Consider the following 21201-nt stretch of genomic DNA (forward strand, 5'->3'; position numbering starts at 1 on the left):
ATTGGGCTGGGAAACCAAACTTGAGCGAATCATTATATGGTTGCGAATCGGAAACTTAGTTCATGTTAAGCGATTTAAAAGAAAAGAATGTTTGTTTAGAAGAAAACTTCAATAGATTAAGTTCACTAAGGTTCGCAGCTACACCATTCAGAAATCTTGAAGACCCCCCCATTAGTAAAACCGAATTTCACTTACAATTTCTTATTGTTATTATTATGAATAGAATTTCGTTTTTATTGCAAGATACAAAGTAAAAAATGTGAAAATTGCTCAGTTTTGTTGATGCTGATTTAATGTAAAATTCAAATTCGTTACGAGCACACAGAAATTTACCTACTAAACATTAAGTGAACTAAAAACAAATAGTAGAAGCGGTTGTAACTCGGTTAACTCGATGCTGCGGTGGCGTGCTTAGTGGGATTTCGGTGACGATTATCATTTCCATTTCAAGTTATTAAGTTTTAGTGCTTTTCGTTCAAATGGGCGCCATTTCCATCAAACGTTATTGTTCAGCCAACTCGGTTGATCTCTCTCATCTCTCTACGTACAAGTATTATATATCGTATGTGGTATATATCATATCTCTAACGCTAGCAAAACTCTGCCAAGTTTTCGTTGGTTTGTTTTTATTTTGTTTTTAGGTTTTCAGGTTCATTATTTTAATTAAATTACATGAACTTCAAAATAGTATTATTATTATATAGATAGGATGTGTAGTGTTATGTATTTATAGTGTGTAGCCTATACGAGCCCCCGCCGAAGTCCACTGGGTTCTTGATCGCTGCCGCGGCGTTTGGGGGTTGACAAAAAAATTTAAATTATAAAAACTTTCTCACGCAATTCTCGTTCTCGTCCTGCACTCTGAACTCTGCCCTCCGCCAGATGGTCTTCTTCATGGGTTCGGATTGGTTGTGTTCGGTTCTTCGGTTAGCGTTTGATAATGAAATGATCTCGGTGCGGAGCGCGGGGCTCTATTCGGTGATCGTCCTTGTGGTCTCCTGGATGTACACCTGGGATCCGGGCACCGTCGAGGTGGTGACGAATGTGCGGTGCTTGGCGCGGATGATGTTCAGGCTGGACTCGGCGGTGTCGGCACGATCCTCGGCAGCCTCCAGCTCGCGCTGGAAGCGGCGCACACGGGTGGTGGTCTGTTGGGAGACACCCTCCTGCTCGGACAGCTGGCGGCGGTAGATGTTGATCTTGGCAGTGGACTTGTCCAGCGCATCCTGCAGCAGGATGAGGTTCTTCTGGTCCTCCTCGCACTGCACCAGCACCTCCTTGACGGTGCGCTCCTTCTTGCGCAGAATCTTGATGGTCTCGGCGTGGCGGCGCTTCTCCTCCTCCAGCTCCAGCTCCAGATCGCGGATGCGGGCTTCCAGCTTGCTGATGATGCGCTTGCTGCCGGCGACGGCGTTCAGCTCGACCTCCTCCAAGCGGATGGACAAGTTCTGGGGGAGAGAGCAAAGTTCGTGGACTCATATAGTACCAGATACTTAGTACATTTTATCCCAAAACCCAAACACCCACCTTGACTTCGACTTCCAAGGACTTCTTGATGGTCTCCAGCTTAACGATGCGCTCCTGCTCCTCATGTACCTGCTCGACGACGTGCTTGAGCTCCACCTGGACCTTCTGGTAGCGCTCGTCGCTGATGCGCAGCTCCTTGGACACCTCCTCGTAGTCGGAGGCGACCACGGTGAGCTCCTGCTCCAGCTTGGACTTGATGGAGACGAGGCTGACATTGGCGGTGGTCAGTTCGTTGATGCGGGAGGCAGCCTCCTCGTACTGCAGCTCCACGGTGCGCTTGGCACGGTTGGCGCTGTCCAGGTGCGAGCGCACCTCCTCCAGCTCGCCATTCAGACCGGCCAGACGGCGCTGGGCAACGGCATACTGGTCCAAGGTGGCCTGCAACTGGCGCTGGACATCCTCGTAGTGGGCCTGCAGTTCGGTCAGCTGCAGCGACTGCTTCTTGATCACCTTCTGCAGATCGATGTTGGTCTTGTTGGCCACATCCAGCGACATCTCCAGCTCGGTGATCTGGATCTGCAGCTTCTTCTTGATGCGGGTCACCTCGGTCTTCAGCCGGGTCTCCGCCTCGATGACGCGGGCATTGAGCTGCTCGATCTCGATCGAGGTCTGCTTGCTACGGATCGAATGCATTCATTAGAACTTTGACACATTTTTACACCATTTATCAATTGAATTGATTACCGAGAAGTAGCCCCAGTTTACCACACAATGACCCTCCGTCGATTCGCTTTGCTGGCTCTATTTTTGGCCCCAATGCCTGACCCACAATTTTACATTTTTCGCACCACTCAGCAGTTGGGCGCACTCAACCACCAAGCACTCAACCACTCAACTCAGGTGCTCTGGCATTGTCAGAAATGTTTCATTGTTTCGCTGGCCGCTGCATTCGCGAATTTCGGTGTATTTTTACGCATGATAAAGACATCGAACTTGTCACAAATAGTTGGGGCTTACATGCCAAGCTATTTGCCGACTAGTTCCTTCTCCCCCTAAAATGCATTTGTTTTTTGTTTTTGGGGTAAGTGCATCATGCGTCTATTCTTGGGCGAAGGTGCAGCGATGCCAACTAAATTTGAGTAATGTTTGCGCTTCTGATACTCTACCTGATTCACTTTCTAATTTAATTCAAAGATGTGTACCTGTTGCAATTAGTGATAAGTGAACATGACTACTGAATTCTATTTTAGTGGCGATAGGTCATTTTACAATGTGGTAAAGTAGAAAGTATTGAAAACATAGCTAATGGATTTCCAGTTTCTAACAATTTTTGATTTTGGAGGAGTATCTTTATGATGCTTAATTTGCAGAATCATTTCCTCTTTCCTGGTTATATAACAATATTATTATCCCTCATCAGTCAGTATTTCCTAATTCCTATGATTATTCTTGTTTAGTCGAATACTATGCTTTCTTAGAAGAGCCCCTGTGTTGGTTACTTAATCTGAAAATCATGTGTGTGTGCCCATTGCTGTCGTTTTGCCAAGGTATTTGGCTTTCTAGTGTCTTAGGTAGAAAGCTTAAGCATTCCCATTTAGATTTTAATTTTTCCCCGCCATTGTTTTCAATGTTTACGCAAAAATATTTGCTGGGTCTAATGTTGTTCTGTTTTTTTTTTTCCGCCACCTCTTGTTTTTGCTGTCATGCGCATCAGTTTTCTTTTCAGTTGAAAATAAAATAAATCTCGATTTGAAGGACAAACCCAAAGAAATAGTTGGTCGGACCATCTACGCGCAAATCGGACTGACAACCTCGAAATTTCTGAGGTGCGGGTGCGAAATATGATAGGACTGGGCTAAAAACTGGTTATTTCAGGGGAAAGTGATGAATAGATTTGCATTTGGATTAACTTGGCATTAAGGGACTATAGTAACTTGACATATTCTGCAGATAGGAGTGTTGATTATATACTCAATTAAAACAAAGACTAGAAGGTTTGTTTAGATGCCCAACACATGAAGCATAGAAACACCCACAAAGTTTCTAATTAATGACCAAATTGCTGGCGATTTTCTGCAATTAGCCGTGGTCAAATATGCCTCGCATAATTCTGTATAAATAATTTTCAGAAGACTGCACAACAGACACAATGCTAGAGGAACAAAACAAGAACGCGATTCGCAAAAACTCTTGAAACAAAAATACATTTTGTGCCAGACGAGGAACGACAAACAGACAAATAGAGATGCCAAATTGCCGGGTCGGGGGAGGAGGTTCTAGGATGCTCAGACAAAAAATTGAGCTGCAATTCAAAAATGTTCGCATTTATTCAAATTGCCCGGATGGGAAGTACACAGCGAAACTCAGTTCGATCCACTTGATATTAACACATTTTTGTGGCTTTCTAAAGATGGATCTTTTAATATCTCGAGATAAATATATTGAACCACTCCATGTCATTTAATATTTGTAAAGAACTGTTTCGTATATGGAAAAGTAAGCAAAATGGAGGCCTCTAAAAATCATATATTTGATTTTTAAAATGTTTTCTCCCCTCTTCGATGTGTGCAGTAACACAAATATATCCTTTGGTATACATTTGAGATACATTTCGGATCGTCAAAAATGATTGAGTACCTTATGCTTGAAATCTAAGATATCGAATGAAGCTATGAGCGAAGGGAGGGTCTGGAATTGGGCAGGGAATTGGGATTAGGGACATCGACCTCGACCTAGTGCTTCCAATACACATAGCTATAGTCCTTGAGCTTGGGATGGGTGCGCAGGACCTTGCGACAGATCCAGCACTTATCCTCAATACCACACCTGCTGTCCGCGTAGAACTCCACAGTGCGCTGATTCAGGGTCGACAGTTGGCGCTTCACATTGTGGAGCGACGAGGAGACGCGATGGTCCAGCTTGTCCACCAGCCGGTCGTCCATGAGCTCGATGTGGAGCGCATGGGCGCGATACTGGCCATCGAGGGGGGAGGAGGAACGCGAACGGGCACGCGAAACTGCCCGACTCGAGCGCACTAAAGTTTGGGCGATGTAGTCCTCCTCCTCCTTCTTGGCCGTCTTGATGTTCTTCTCCGATTCGGAGAGCAGCGCCTGGGCGATGGCACTGGCGGATTTGCCGCGAATCGAGCGCTTGAAATCGTCGGACATCTTGTCGAGTTCGTTATCCAATTCAATCTTACGGATGCGCTGCAATATCTTCAGGGTGTCGCGTTTGATCAGATCCTCGAGCTCCTCCTGACGGCGGCGGCGGCGCTGGCGCGATCTTTCGACAACTGTGTCCGGTTCAATGTGCTTGGTCACTCGCGATGCGTCGACCAACTTTTGTACACTGAACGGCGAGCGTTTCTGGGCCCGAAAGTTAAGCAATATCTCGTCGGCACGAGCGGCGCAGGTGCGCGACAATCGGACGATCTCGTCGGCGTTATATTGTCGCACCGCATTCGAGGGACGGTACTGCTTCAGGCCCCTTTCGCTAACCCACGGCAGGTGCGGCTTCTTGACCTCCAGACCCTTGGCCTTGGCGTCCAGATAGTCCAGCATGGGCTGGTAGAAGTTCATGGTGTACCCATAGTTATCCTCATACGTCGTCGTCGTCGGACGGAAGCGGGAAGGTCTTTGTTTAAGGGCTAGGGCCATGGTTTAGGAAGGGGAGTTTTGGTTGGGTCGGATTTATCAAGGGGGTTGCGATGGTCTAATGGTCTAATGGCCTATTGGGTTTTCTTAAGAGTACTCTAATTAAAGCTACAATTGTCGCCGCCTCTGTGTGTCGCCTTGTCGCCTCTGTAGCTTCGGGTCTCTTGGGTTCTCCTCGGTTGGCAGCGGTGGCAGTTGCTGCTGCTTTGCAAATAAATTTTCAAATTTGTCGAAATCTATAAAAAGATTGCATTTCGTTTCTTTCAGCTGTTGGCATCGGGCTAGGTATGAGTATAATGACGACAATAAAATCATCATCACCATCATCATTATCATCATCATTTGTTGGCAGTCAATGTGCGGCTATGATTGATTCATTTTGGCAAAGTGCTCATAGACAATGTCATAATAGCAAGGCATTTTATGCAATAGCCATGGAAGACTCAAAGGAACTAGGGAATGTGTCCAAAAGTGCATATATTGTATTTATCTTTGTAAAGTTATTTGAACATTCCAAATCAATAGTTTTCGATTTGTACAAGTTCAGATAGAACACTTCTATCGATTTCACAATAGCATTTAATTACCGGAAACGTGTGTAAAAATTTAACAAAATCAAGGACATCTATTAAGATCAATCATAATGCACACTTAACTTATCTGTTCACTTCAATCACAGAACAACACTGACCACCAACTCGATTGATGATTGATCCAAAAACCTACCACTTGCTGGAGAGCCACTCTTCAACTCGAAAGTTTTCTCAATGGGTTCTTTCGATTTTCAACTATGAACCCACTTCGATTGTGTAATCACAGCAACTGCGCAATTTTCTGCGGAAAATTAGATACGGATTTTAAGAAAATCGGTGTGGTTTTGAAAACCAGATGGATATAACCCACTTCTTGAGCTGAGCCTGTGAACCTTCAGTGGGATCAGGATCTTTTGCCTGGCTTCCTAAATAGAAAACTAATGCCGTTGCTTTTTGTGCGACTAAAGAACTCGAACTGATTGCTAATTGCTAAATGGGTCAGTTCACTATCAATTGTGTTGGCAATTGCGAAAGCGATTGCAAATCAATCGAATAATTTCCCCCCTGGGGCCTTGAGGGGTGTTTATTTTTTTTGGGGCTTCCGCTTTGGCAGGGGAAGCGACAACCTTCGTCTGTTCTCGCTGTCACTCGTGGGGCAGTGGCGTGAGGCTACTTCCAAAAGAGGGGTTTACGCTAGTTCCCAATCCCTGGTCAGTAACTTACCGAATGGCCTCGATCTCCTCATCCTTCTCGGCCAGACGACGCTCGGCGTCGTGACGGTACTGGTTGAAGTCGGCGGCCAGGCGCTGTCCGCGCTGCTCCTCAGCCTTGCGGCCCTATAAAATATTATTATATAAATTATTAGGATTATAACTAACAATGTGATATGTGCTTCTGATTACTTACAGCCTCGGCTTCCTTGTAGGCAGCGGTCAGCTCATCACGCTCGTTCTCCAGACGACGCAGCTCCAGTTCCAATTCGTGCAGACGACGGTTCAGTTCGTTGATGGCACCCTTGGCCTCATGAAGATCATCTGGTTAATAAAAGGTTGTTATTAATATATCATGATAACTACAATATAAAATTATGGATTTTAGAATGGTAACGCACCTCCCAGTTTCTTGTTCTCGCGGGTCAGCTGGTTGTTGTTGTCCTTGACCTTGTCCAGTTCGTGGACAGTGCGGACGAGGTCGGCGTGCTTGTTCTTCAGGTCGCGCTGGCTGGTCTCGTACAGGATGATGGTCTCGTCCAGGCGGCTCTTCAGCTCAACGTTGTGCTTCTCGAGGGTGTTGACCGACTTGGTCAGCTCGCGGCAGCTGTTGTTGGACTTCTCCAGATCGATGATGAGCACCTCCACCTCGCTGGCCAGGCGCGTCTTCATCTTCTCCAGATTGTTGACCTTGACGATGAGGGACTCGATGTGCTCCTCCAGCTCGGTGATGCGGACCTGGTACTTGCGACGGATCTCCTCGACCTCCTCGGCGCGGGCAGCCACCTCGGAGTTCCACTTGTTCTGCCAGGAGGTGGCATCGGCATTGGCCTTGACCAACTGACGTTCCAAGTCGATGCGGGCCTCGGACTCCTCCTCGAGTTGATTACGAACCGAGTCCAATTCGATCTCAACCTGATGCAGAGAGGATTCGAGCAGCGAGCGACGACGGTCCTCGTCCTCCAAGCGACGGCGGGCGTCCTCCAGCTGGGAAATGACCTGGCTCTTGGAGAACGAGACCGTGTCCAGCTGGACCTTCAGATCTTGGACGTCCTTGGTCAGCTCAATGTTCTCCTGCGAGAGGCGGGATCGGTGGGAGCTAATGTCGATCACGGTGCGGTTGAGCTCCTCGATCTTCACGTTCAGCTCGGTGATCGAGACCTCCAGCTTGGAGATGTGCTTCTCCGACACGATCTTCTCCTTGTTGTAGGACTCGATCTGGGAGAGCAGCTCGTAGACTTCGGTCTGGAATTTGGCCTTGTCCTTCTCGGCTCTGCAAGCATTCGGTTAAAAATAGGGAGAAGAGGGTTCTCCACTTTAGTTTTGGGGGTCTAAAATCACAATCCCGATACTTAGTCATGGTTTGTGAGATCGGCCAGGCTGTGAGTCGCTAGCAAGCTTGAGTGGACCTGCGAGCCTTCGGCCACCGTTCGAAAGTTTATCGATGGATCACGAACGGTGGTCGAAGGCTCAGCAGACCAAGGGTTAAGATCATGTTGGGTCTGCCTGGAAGCAAGCTATGATAATTGATTGTAAAATAAATATGCATAAGCTGGGACGAATAGAAAGGATATGTATTACTCCGACCAGGGTGATTCAATTCGATAATTTCGGTAAATTGTATCTTATATGTAAATTGTATCTAAATGTATCTTATACATATATGAATTTAATACCATCGTAATCTTTTATAATCGTAGTGGTTATATATTTAGTTCAGTCTGTTCTGGATCGATCAAAGAAATCCCATTACATATCGCCTTGATTATCGATCGAATTTTCCGTGTGCAATCCGTGGCATTTGCCAGCTTTTCCACCTGTCAGGGGGCTAGAATCGGTGCAACCGACCTTTCCCACCCACAAGCTGAAAAGCCAGCCAAAAAACGTATCGGATTTCCATAATACGCGATGGGTCGGAGCGGGACAGCAACAAAAACAATAAACACATTTTCTATATGATTCAATCAAAGACATATTTGGGTTGGAGCGTTGGTGCGAGCGAGAGGGAGCGATGCAGGGAGGCGGTGGGAGCGGAACGGCAACAGCAACAAAGAGCCTCTCTGCTCAAGAATGTGGATGAAAATTTCAAAATTTCTATAAATAAATTTCCGCTCAGAAAGAAAATATGGTATGGGTGGTGGGCATAACAACATATGGAAGAAAGTTTCGCTGTGCGAAAGCTTTCCGAAGCTTTTTCGATAGAGTGGGACGGCTGCTTGATCTTCCGACCTTCCGTCCTTGTCTTCAAACGGAAGTGCGCAAACTCGGGCGCACCTATCTTAAAGGTGGAAATCTTAAAGAACGCAAGGGAACTCAACTTTGAACTTGATTTAAGGAAACTAAGACTTAGGATCTCAGTTGATTTTGATTTATTCGAAAGCATATTGATCAACTTGACTAGTTATCTTTTGATAGCCTTGAATTGCTGCGATTTCAAAATTCCTGGGAATTTATTTTTGGAAATCGCTCGCATCGATTTGGAAATATGAGAGGCGGCCAGCAACCGAAAGTTTCTCGAATTTTTTCTCATACGTTTGGCCTTTCGGCCGCGATTTGTGCCAATAGAACTTGCAAGCCATGCAGGTTTATGTTTTCAGATTTTTTCGCTTTGCATTTCGCATGTCATGGCATTTTGATGAATGGTTTATGATCTGCTTCGATTTTCTCTGTTTTTTTTTTTTTGGGTCAGCGGGGCAGCGCAAGGTTAGGCATTGTATTGTTTAGTTACTGCACGAGATCTCGAGACATTGAAATGTCCGCAAGAGCCAGCTGACGCCACTTGATCATCATCATTGGGGGCAAATAAATATGTTCTGCGGATGCATGACAGCTCGGGATGGAAATGTTTATGTTTTGGATATGGTACGGTTTCTGGGTCAATGGAATGGAAATGGGGACGTCGGTGGCGATGGCCAGAGCCTGTTGGAATGCCTACCTGGCCTTGTTTTTCGTTAGGATTTCAACCTGTTCCTGGAAATCCGTGATAATTTCGTTGTGCTTTTTCTTCAAAAGCAAAGTGGTCTCCTCCGACTCAAGATGAACATCCTCAAGCAGCTTGCGAAGCTTCAGCAGCTCAGCGTCGCGCTTGCGGTTGGCTTCAAACTGGGATTGAAAGATACATCAGTTATGGCTGGATTGCAATATCGATATACCACATGGTACTCACTTGATGTTCAGCACCACCCTCGGCCTCCTCGAGACGCTCGGACATCTGAATGACCTGAACGCTGAGATCGGCTTTCTCACGCTCGATCTGAAATTTGAAGAATATAAGCAGAGATTAGGACGAGATTCCATTAGGAACTTGGTATAATGTAAAGGATCTATAAATACCCTGCGCTAGCCATGCTCTGTGGCTACTCAAACAGCCCATAATAAAAATTATAAATCACATTAATCAGTCAAAAATAATTATGCACATGCAACACCTAAAATAACAATGGCAACTTGCCAAGAAATCTTCCACGCAGAGGTGTAGCCATAGTCCGATTGCATCCACGATATATGCGCCTATATATGCGTATATATCTTTTGTGGGCGGCCGCACACCGCTTTCCTAGATTGCATTTCCAAAAAGGCATTCGAACATTTTTCGCTTGAACAGAAACATTTTTTGTTGGCTCCCTCGGAATCTAAACATTTGCTTTTCGCCTTTGTCGACGACCTCGTTTGGTCAATTTTGCGAATTGCAATTAAATGCTATTTTATGAAAGCTATGTGCTAGATGCGGCCAGTGGGATTTCTGGTATTTGGAGCTGTCCGAAGCAATCATAAAAAATTCAGCTAACTAAAATGCCCCAAGCCTAAATAAAGAACGCATTGGTCTGATAAATCTCTTTTAAATCTCTCGCTGAATATGTTTCTACATTTATGTTTATGATAATACCTAGGCGAACATGTGTTTGTCCGTTCATTTGGCATAACAAAAAGTTGCCGATTGCCACAAAGGCCACGTAAGTTTGGGCCGTAAATCCATTTGCGCCATATGTATCTTGTAGATACATGTTTTTTCCGCCTATATATGCATATGTGGATATGTAGAAAGAATGCCAGGCGGTGTGAAGACTTTTAATGTGCATGAAAATTATTTAATTTTCCCACAGACACACGCCCACAGACAAAAAGCGAAGATTTTCCCGCAGTGAGCGAGCGAATTTTCCTCTCTGCCGCCGCTGATCGTGAAGATGGTGATGATGATGGCTCTTTGGCTACTTTTTTTTCTTTTCTTCTCTGCTCATATTTTGGTTGTTTTCAAGTTAATCATTCGCTTCTCTGTATTGAATGTCGTGCGCTAATTTTAGCCATTTTGTTCCATATATTGTGAGTGTGTGTTGGGGGGCGGTGTATCTGTTTGCGAGTGCGTGCTAATCCATAAGGCACAAAGTAATTAAATTTGATTTTTTAACAAAATTTTCAGAACATTCCTGGCCAGCCCATTCCATTCCGGCAAGAGCTCTTCGCATTTTCTAAATTTGTAATGCCCAAGCGGATTGCGCTGAATGAAGTGCACTTTCGGCCTGCGAATTTTCCCACTTTTCTCTGGCTGTTCCTGACTTTGCTGTCTTTGCGGCGGCCGCTGTCTTTGCAAAGTCAGGGGAAAAATCATTTATCAATGCTCCGCAAGGAAGGAAAAGCCAGAAAACGAAAGCGATTGAAGTTCAATGCACATCATTATCATTTACTTTCACACTTTCGAAACTCTACGAAGGGTAGTTTATTCTTAGATTTGCATTTGTTTGCTGACTTTTCTATCGGTTCTATCGCTACTGCTACTTTGGTCTATTTTGATTTTATTTTGGCTTTCCACATATTTTTGCTGTTTTTAGGGTGACATTTGCGAGGTGAAAAAAGTAAAAATGGTTTTCCCTGGCGCTTTGATTTCCATTGGGTCTCGGAGAATGCGGGCTGATCTTTTCTAACTTCCTCGGATATGTCATATCTCACACGCCGATTTCATCAGGAAATAATCTTATTGACTAAAAAAGCCCCATGACGCTCTCAATTAATTAAGAATGTTAAAAAATATTCTAAAGAAACCTATTATAATACCTTAAGAATACTCGGTTCAAAAAGAACTTAAAAATATTTAAAATTATGAATATTTCCAAAATAGATGACTCACCCTTTGACGCAACTCACGTTCAACTTCAAGATCATCTTGGAGCAAACGGATCTTGTCCTGCAAGAAAATGGTGGATACATTTATTGAGTGTGATCTTTTATGGGCTCGTTATTTCATATTATTTGATTGCAACTTTCATTGAAAAGCACTTTACAGCACAGTATTGATTTCTTCACAAATTTTTCTTCGATGTTTTCTCTTGTATATGTATTGCCCAGAGGTGGCCATTACATAATTTTTAGCAATGCATATGTATATACAGACACGTTTAGATACATATAGACATCTAGAATTTTGCTTCACCGAATTTTCTATATTTCCACACACAAGAACGCGCCGAGAACTTAACACACGAATATATATCTACGGTATATATGTGCATTTGATATAGAGTGTAGATGAATTTTTCGGGTTTCTTAGTTTGTTTTTCGTATTTTTTCTTGATTATATTCCGATTCTTTTTCAGTCTCTACACAGACACCGAAACAAGAGAGAGAAATTCTCGTAGATTTTGAAGAAAATTTGGCGCACACGCATTTCGTATTCCTATTCCCTGGTCGGAATTCCAACGTCTTTGGGGATTTGGTGAAACGGGCTCCAAATGCGATGCCGATTTCTTAACCGGTACCGGTCCGCTTCCAATTTCGAATTCGAATTCGATTCCGAGATGAGACGGAACGGGACGATCCTTACCTCCAAGCGGGAGAGCGAGCTCAGGTCCTGGATGTACTCGATGTTCACATCGGCGCCACCGGGTCCGGTGGACGTGGCCCGGTAGGAGTATTTCGAGGAGCGGACAGCCTGCGATGACGACATGTTTGCTAGGTCAGATTTTCGATTCTGGTTCTATAAATTAATGTGCGATCGGTTCGCGTATCTAGTATTATGATTTGTGTGTTCCTCTCAAGCGAAAATCTCTACAGCACCGCACGCAGTTTTGTAGTTGTCACCGAGTCACCGAGAAAATTCGTAATAAACGTCGGAGTAAGGCTGGTGATCTACTGAACAAGAGATCCCGTTGTCGTTCGAATAAAGAGTATTTCGTTGAATTGGTTTGGCCTGCCAGCTGAATTCGTCTATTTCAACGATTTATTCGGTTCCCTTCGGGCGCCTTCGTGCGCCGTCGGGCGCCATCGGCTCTCCGCCGATCGGATCCGAGTGGGATATACCGTGAGATATATCTGTAAGCCCCCACACCTATGTGAATGTGAGTGGGACTTTCGAGTGACTTTTCACGCGGCCGTGTTGTTGTGTTAATTGCTCAGTTGTGTGGAAAATTCTTTGATTTTTCATTTCGCTTGGGCCGAAGCTTGTGTGAACGCATTTTCACGCTAGTTTGCCTGAGAGCTTGCCCCCTACGAAAATAAACTCAAAAACACGAAGTACGCCTGCTTTTCTTGTCTTTTCTTTTCTATTGCTTACCTGTAATTAGCCTGTGTCATTTGTGCGTTTCATTTTGTGTATCTAGCGTCTGGCCAGAATGTATCTACACATAAATTTTCCCAATTCTCGAACGTACATATAAGTCATGTTGAAATATTTGGCATCTTCTGCAGATCATAAAGTTCATAATTTATATTTATTGGCACATTTTCTTGGTTCAGGGGCCTCGGATATAATTTAGAAGTTAGTGCCAAACCAGTATTCCAGCACGTAGTCCCTAGACTATAAAGATTGAGATATAGTTCTGGGAGCAAACTTAAATAGAATGATTTGATTTTTGGAAACATTCTTATGCTACGGTTTCTAGAACATTAGGATATCTAGAATGTTGAATACATTTAAGCGTTTGAGACTATGTATGTAAATATTTGAATCATTTGATTTCGAATTGATTTAAAATATATTATTATTAACAAGAAAAGAGGTTAGAGTATGAAACCCCCAGCCAAATATCGAGCCCAAATATATATGCTATGCAGATCTCAGGGGTGTTACAACATTTTTACACAAGCAGAAAAATCATAAAAGTGTCAAAATTTTCTATGATATGCCTTCTAAATTATTCGCTAACAGCCAATTAGGATTACAGCAATGTTTTCTAAAAATACTTGACTTTTGGCATCCAAACGTGTTATTCGCCAGCATAAATAAATAGACGTAGAGAGTGAAAAAAGTGTGCGAAATAAACAAAAATATACAATTTTGAGTGAATCCTTGGCCGTGCGGACAGCAGTCTGCTCAGCCTCAGACAATGCGATGTCATCTAACAATTGTTGTTCAATGGTCACGTAGATGACTGTCTCAGCATTATATCTTTTTGGCAACTGACGGGTCTCTCCATGTGCCCATAGTAAATACATATTGTGTAAATAATTTCTGTTACATTGCGAACACGCTTCGTGCTGCGGTTTTTGGCTCACTTTTCCAAAGGAACCGAAGCTTTTCGAGTGAAAATTCTCGTTCGTCTTCGAGCGATCTCCTCCACCTGTGCTCCACACACAAACACACATTTGCCTGACTATACTTAAAAATGAATTTTCGCTTATTTTTAGCAACCGAATTTCGTGTTATTTGTGCCTTTTTTCTCGGCTTGCTCATAATCGTGTTCATTTTCCACACACATTTCACCTGAGGCCAACTGACACACACATCCAGAGGTCTAGATGGGCTAACCATCCTTATATATTAGAGCAGTTTCTTGCTCCGTTCGCTTTCGTATCTTGTAGATACTTGGCTCTTCGCTGGCCATAACTTTATTTATTTTATGCATGCATATATACAATGTTGCCGCTACCCAACTGTATATATAAGTGCGCGCCAGGCAGCCGTAGAATAATATTTAACATTTTGTGTGTTTGCCACATTTTGGAATGTGTAATAATTTAAAAATAACCTGGCGAATATGTAGCAAGCCGTTCGCCGATAAATAAGTCAGCCAAAAATATCACAAAGCCAGACAAGAACGACACCTTTAGTCAAAGAATCCCATTCTCATCAAGATTTGAGTTCTATGCGTAGATGATGCCCGCTTGCCAGGTGTCGGTGTGTCTGTTTTCCGGCCCATTGCCCATCATTTTACAGCTGCACTGAGGTCAGTGATGGGGACAGGATCTCCTGGTTCCCCAATCCACATACCCCAATCCCATCCCCATTCCCCACTTTCCTACCTCCACATCAAGACAGAAATCACTCAGCGGCCGTTGGGTGTCTTCTAATTCTTTCATGTTTCGTGTGCCAGCTATACAAAATTAGGTCAAAATTGTTATGATCACAGATACTCACAGATGCACACACATCTCGGTGCCCGCTGCTATGCAGCTAAATATAGATCGACTTCAGCTTTATAGAGTGTGTGCCTACTTGACGCGCGGCCACTTTCTGCAAGATACTCCTCTTTTTGCCCAGGAGTGGAGCAGAGTGGAGTGGCTGCCAGATAAGCTCAAGTGGGCGCCATCCGAGGCTCCAACGAGGTGGGTGGCGCTGAAAACCCCCAGCCATCGGGTGGTGTAAATATATAAATAGCTCCCTAATGCATTCAGAAACGAACAACAAAGGGGCTCTAATGCGTTGCAGTTCCCTGGAAAATCGACCACTTTGCTTCCCGGTTCTTGAGTTTTCGCGAATTTTCGGCTTTCCGTTGACAAGTGGCAATCATCTGGCTGATGATTCACAAACGCCGCTCCCATAACGTCAATAGCCATTGTAGATGGTCGGTGGATATGGGCCGTTGACAAATCTGGGATTTTGCATGTCCCGGTGGCACCCACTATCCGTTGGCCATTTAGCCACATAGCATCGACATCGGGCTGTGACGTGGCGCACAATCTGACTCATTCGGATGAAAAATACGGCAAAGATGTTGCGATGCTGTGCAAGATATATGGGCTGGTGGGTGCAAGAAAGCGTGAAATATTCTATAATATTCAGAGCCGATCTAGCTCAAGAGTTGTGCTCAAAAAATAATACCTGCGCTATAAGGTATTAGGATTCTATAATCAAACAGAAAACAGTTTTCTGCTTGAGTAATAAACAAGCATTTCAGGAAGCACGTAAGCGGTTTAATAATAGACACAGCATTTATAAATAGACGGCCAAAATAAACCTACTACTACCAATACTTAAGACTATATTTTTGTATCTACACATTTACTCTTTCCCTTGCATGTTGATCTTACCAATGAAATGGGCTGTTGACAGATTTATTCTATGCCAGAGTTTCATTAGCATTGTATGCACCATGTCTGCAATATAAAGAGGTAATTTTAAATACGATTTTATAAGTCAAATATAAAAATTACAAATTTTCGATGTTAAATAAAAGCTTTAGAAAAATAAACATGTTTTTAGTTTTTAAGAGTATTTTATATTCGTCTATCGGATTTTCATGTTTTTGTCAAAGCGATTAATCATCAAAAATATTTGCATTTCGTGATGCTAAAAGCAATCGAAATTTAATTATTGTAGCCGGTGAAAAAATTAAATTTGACGTTTCTAATTAAATTTAAATGTTGGTGTGCGGTTTGCGCTAAATATTTGTTGTGTTTAACGTAAATATTCTTAGCAGAGGTGTCATCGGCAATTTTTGCTGTCGGTATTCATTATGATTGGGAGCGCATATTAATATTTCCGTAATTTTGTATACGTATAACAAGATTTAGAGTAGGTCATGCTAATAATAGAAGTATTATTTAATTTGTTTTATTTATTTTGTTTAATATTTTTCAGTTTCACATCAAATAGAAGCCATAAAAAAAGAAATTAAAAATTTTCTTAGCCAATACACAAACCTGGATCAAGCTTACACATAGGTGGCGCATTCGTCGCAAATGATCTAGCACTCAACACATAGAGGGCGCATGTGCAAGCTCTATGGTAAATGTAGACATTTTGTATATACTTTTATTTAAGACATTCAATTATTAAGAAGTAAATAATAAATTACAAAAATGATCTATTAATACAATAAGCTTGCTATAACATAACTTTAAAAGGGTAGGGAATTCGATTTTTGTTTAATCGCGATTGCTCAAATTATTCTAAGTCATAAACGAAAACATTAATTCAAGAAAAATTCGATAAGGTTGGTCAGCCGGCGCATGTTGACGTAGTTCACCAGCACGGCGTATGCATAACAGGTGTAGATGTAGGCCCACCACTGGAAGTGATACGGCTCCTTGGATCCACCGCCACCACGAAGACGTCCGAAACTCATGTAACCATTGCCCTGCAGGATGTGGGCGTGGTGCCGTTCTGTGAGGAGGCGGCGGAATACCGCTCCGCTCAGGTAAACGACCGTCAGCAGCAAAATGAGGCGCCTCAGGTGCACCAGTAGCAGAACCATTATTCTATTTTTCGGCGAACTGCAGAAGTCAACTTAATTTTTCATCACTTATAAAACACTTATTAATGGCTGATACCTCAGTGCACTTTCCGTGATTTCCTGATTTTACAAAATAATATTTACCGCAGAGCGTTCGAGATATTTTCGCATTTACGGCCGTTCTTTGCATTCCACCTTGTCGTTTTGTTTTCGTCGCATTTTTCGCCTTCCTCTGTGGTGGATTTATATATAGAAATCGGATAATTATTTGTGCTGGCAACTCTTGCCAAAAGTGTTTAGAACCGCATAGTTTCGAAAAGGTATTTCAAAAAGCTTTTTATCTTTGGCGGCAAATAAGTATTAGTATTTCAGTATGTTTCAATTAACCAGAATATTATTTTTTATATATTATATATATATATATAATATTTATTTATATATATATTTTTATTATTTAAATATATATATATATATATATTATATATATTATATATTTATTTATTTAGGTTTTACAATGATTCCAAGCAAAATTGTCAGTGCTTGCCAAATCGAATCAAAATCCACTTCAAATGGAGCGTACCTCTTCAGATAGCTATCAGCGCTTCCGAAATAAGCTGCCTCTAAGTACTACCATAAAAAATATCCCAAAAATCAACAGGCTGCATCCGTTTAAGATCTATGCAGTCAGGGGCGGATCTTAAGAGGAGACCGTCAAAGAAGAAGGGTAAGGGTAAAACCTCAACGGCATTTGTGTCCGCCCCTGCGTATACGCAATGCGTATACGTAATATTCCCGCGAACGAAACAAAAAGAAATACTTGAGACCCAGGCACACACTTCTAGCAACAGCTCCATGCAATGCAACCTTGAAACAGCGATCAAATCCGCAGAGCAGCCCAAACAACAACACATCGCCACATATTTGTCGGAAAAAAGCAAACAAATCCGCTTGAAGATTGCAACACGCAGTGAGGTTGGTTAAGAACAACAGCAAAAGGCGGCGGCAAAATACAATATTTAAATTAAATATTAGCACACCAAAACGGAGCAGATCGCTGCTTGGAAAATGGGAAAAATGTGAGACGAATATGTGGCAATAGCCATCCATCTACAGCCGAGCGGAAAATGAGATGTAAATAAAAAAAAGATGAACTAAAACGTGAACCAAAAAGCTATTAACTGCAAATTGGGGCTCATTGTATTTAGCTGTGACATGGCAACTAAAAAGCCAGAAGCCAAAATATGTTTGATGTGCTATACTTTGTTTATAGAGAAACAAAAAGAAAACGTGTGTGTATATTTTTATGAACTTTCGGGGCAAACAACCGCCTGTTAGGTCGAAATTCCAATAAGGCAATGTGTTTCGGAAAATAAGTTTTCAAAGTAGATTAAATTAAATGTCGGTTTCTTTTATAACAATAAATAATAAAATAAAAACAGTTTTACGCTTGAAATAAGAAGTTAAAATCTTGATATAAAATACATGTAAACCTTGCTCCATATTTGTCATCTTCAATTTAACAATGCATTTCTTCTACGCAATATAATTTTCTTCTGGGAAAATAATATTTCTCCCAGAAAATGGTTTTTATGAGCACACAAACAAATCGCTTCTACTTGAAGCGTCATCCCAATTCCTGATCCCCGTTCCTGTTTCCCCAAATTGGGGCTCCTCCCCCTGGCAACATCGCACTCTATTCGTTTTATTAACTAGCGTGTGCATCGTTTTATTGCATAATATGTCGCTAAAGGCACGCCCCCAAGCGGCTGCAGACACACTCGTAAATTACAAATTTGAAAATCGTACGAAATGATTGAAAGGCCCAAAGATTGGCCACTGGGATGCGGATGAAGTTGGAGCCCCGGGCAAGCACTGAGAAAAAATCTTAAAATAACTTAAATGATAAGATTGATAAACTTTGCAATCGATTATTCGATGGAAATCCTTTTGAAGGTAATAAGGCTATTATTGTTAATGGAATTGACCTTATTTACCCAAATAATTGTTGTTTTTTTTCTCTCACTGCAGATGAGCGACTGGGAAACGGGGTTGGCATGGGCCAGCATGATTGACCGACTGCGTGGTGCACCTCGCCGTTGCTCCCGGGGATTGCCGGGTCTGACTTTTATGGCTGTCGGTGTATTTCTTTTTATTGCCTGCCCAAAATCCGTTTCTAGTTTTCCACCGCCACCGTTCGTTCCTCTTGATTTGTTTGCATTCAGCTTTTCAGTTTTCGGATTTCGGTTTTCAGTTTTCAGTTTTTAGCGTTTGCAGCGTTTTTTCTGGGTTGCGTTGGCGTCTCCGGCGGCAGCACGCACTGGGAAAATATTTGTGGAAAGCATGCGAAATGCACGCCTGTTGTGGATCTTTTATAATTTTTAATGCAGCGCTGAAAGCTATTTGTATCTGTCGGTCAGATTGGGTTAAGACTAAGACGCCGCCCCTGCGTGTCTTTCGTCAAAGTGTCGAGCCACTTTGCCAGGGGGCTATTAGCCCATTGATGCCGATGCTTTTGGCTTTGGCATTTCCACTCCACGCCCTTTCTTCTCTATTAATTTAGCATCTTTGTCTGATTTATGGCGCAAGCATTCTATTTCACTCGGCTGCTATTTGGCATTTTGCGCATATTTAGTTTAAATGTCTTTAGTAAAGCCGAAACGAATGCCAGTTTTGTTTCGTATTTAGACGTCATCTTTTTAGCCGCACGTTTCCGGTGACTGCCGGCAGCAGAGGCAACTGCAAAAGTGCCACACAGATTTTTATTTTTAAAACCAGAACAAATATGCGATATGTGTCGTTGTCTTCTGCATGATATCTGTGATAGTTTACCCGGCCAATCTTTGATACACAAATTAACCGAATAATGAATGCACGGCGCAGAGGGTAAGTAAATAAGTATGATTTAAGAAAAGTACAGATATAAATGTTTCTTATTTGGTGGGGGAAATTAAAAGGCTCGATCGTAAAAGATCTTAAATAAAACTCGGAGGAAATCTTATGTGTTAAGTTGAGAGTAATTTTCATTCTCGGTTTTCATTCTAAAGAGAATAATCCAAGGGAACACCTCCTCAGGTTGTAGACCCTCGAGATCTTTGGCCTGCCTTTCGCTGTCTTTCATTCATGAGAACATGACAGACCGCATCTGTATCTGTAGGTGACAATTATTGTTTGCATCATACATACTTTTTGTGTCACTTTCTGGATACCCCCCGCCCTCGATTATGATCCCACTCATCGATTAGTCACCGATGCCAAAAATATTTAAATACAATTATTCTACTTATAATAGACCAAAATAGCTACGACGGAATGAAGCAGCCTAAATAGATGCAAAATATTTTAGAGTTGCATTTTGTTAGCATTACAAGAATTTTTACGCATTTCCTTACATTGCGATAGTTGAAATCGAGAAGCTGGCACATATAGCCGGTTGGCCGATTTCTGTCAGATATATATGCGGACCAGATACACACGGGAATAAGAAACGATGAATCAATGACGACACGAAGCCTTTAATGCTCTTCGTTATGACTATGGTTTTCTTTGTGGCCAAAAATTGCACAATGTATTTCGAACTCTTATAAAACTCAATTTCAAATGCTCTGACTATTAATTAGGCAAGAAGTTAATTTTATAAGTACATATTATTTCGTTAATTTTCGTTTTGTTCTATTGACAAAATTGGGTTGTTTTGTTATATTTTAGTTATATTTACTTGTCCGCTTAGCTTGACCCAAAAAAATGCTTGTCCGTTCAAGAGAGAAGGGATATGAATTGTCCGTACAAAGGATCTGTCGTTGGAACTATGTTGGGGAATAATGATAATAATGATACCCTCTTTCAGGGTATGTTAAAAACTTTTATTTCTTTCTCGATTGCAATTTACAAAGTCGGCAGAATCTCCGAGAGCTTCATCTCCGATCGAATCTCTCGCTTGCCGAAAATACACGCATACTCAAAGCGAGAGCGCCGGAGATTTTCCTCCACTCAGCTTTTCACGCAATTCGGTGCGAGGGAAAATCTCGGCACAAAAATATTTTCACTGCGGCCAAACAGTTTTCCTTTGACAACGCGCCGAGTCGCACATGATTTTCATCTCGGCCGGATTCGCTGTGGGCCAACAAAAAATCGAGAACTGAAAACAAAAATCGCGTTTGCATGCGACACAATCTTTCAGCGAGTGTGTGAATGTTGCTAAATTTATAAATAACAGCTTAAGTTGTGCTGCTCCCAAAGTAAATTGAAAATAAAAGCAAAAGTGATATGCGTTCCCGTCGTCGTGAAACGGAAAACGCAGGCGATGGAAAATGGGAAAATAGGAAAAAATAAGAAAAATATCAACGCATAAATAAAGCGCGAGCCTCGCGTCCGATTCTGTCGCATTCGCCGGCTGCATTCCCAAATAGATCGGGGTGCTATAGGCTATATCTGCGCGTATGCCCTATAGGCACCG

The 21201-nt window shown here is 42.5% G+C and overlaps 2 protein-coding genes across 3 annotated transcripts; both read right to left on the bottom strand.

The window, feature by feature from the left end:
• Positions 1 to 274: 274 nt before the first annotated feature.
• On the bottom strand, positions 275 to 12532 carry LOC117140276 (paramyosin, short form). Of its 2 annotated transcripts, XM_033303104.1 has the most exons (9): positions 12179 to 12532; positions 11486 to 11542; positions 9530 to 9616; positions 9299 to 9465; positions 6765 to 7636; positions 6560 to 6687; positions 6377 to 6489; positions 1528 to 2143; positions 275 to 1448 (listed from the first exon to the last, which is right to left on the bottom strand). In XM_033303104.1, the coding sequence occupies exons 1-9, from the start codon at positions 12299 to 12301 to the stop codon at positions 972 to 974; spliced, it is 2640 nt and encodes an 879-aa protein (XP_033158995.1). In that variant the 5' UTR covers positions 12302 to 12532; the 3' UTR covers positions 275 to 971. The 2 variants fall into 2 exon arrangements, with proteins under 2 accessions (XP_033158995.1, XP_033158996.1); XM_033303105.1 differs by lacking the exons at positions 6377 to 6489; positions 6560 to 6687; positions 6765 to 7636; ... (2 more) ...; positions 11486 to 11542; positions 12179 to 12532 and adding exons at positions 4294 to 5356; positions 5847 to 5954; positions 6024 to 6095.
• Positions 12533 to 16223: 3691 nt separating this feature from the next.
• Positions 16224 to 16972, bottom strand: LOC117138996. The gene is made up of 2 exons (XM_033301072.1): positions 16846 to 16972; positions 16224 to 16788 (listed from the first exon to the last, which is right to left on the bottom strand). The coding sequence occupies exon 2, from the start codon at positions 16767 to 16769 to the stop codon at positions 16485 to 16487; it is 285 nt and encodes a 94-aa protein (XP_033156963.1). The 5' UTR covers positions 16770 to 16788; positions 16846 to 16972; the 3' UTR covers positions 16224 to 16484.
• Between the last annotated feature and the right edge of the window lie 4229 nt (positions 16973 to 21201).

The sequence above is a fragment of the Drosophila mauritiana genome, chromosome 3L (genome assembly GCF_004382145.1).
Source record: "Drosophila mauritiana strain mau12 chromosome 3L, ASM438214v1, whole genome shotgun sequence".
NCBI lineage: Eukaryota > Metazoa > Arthropoda > Insecta > Diptera > Drosophilidae > Drosophila > Drosophila mauritiana.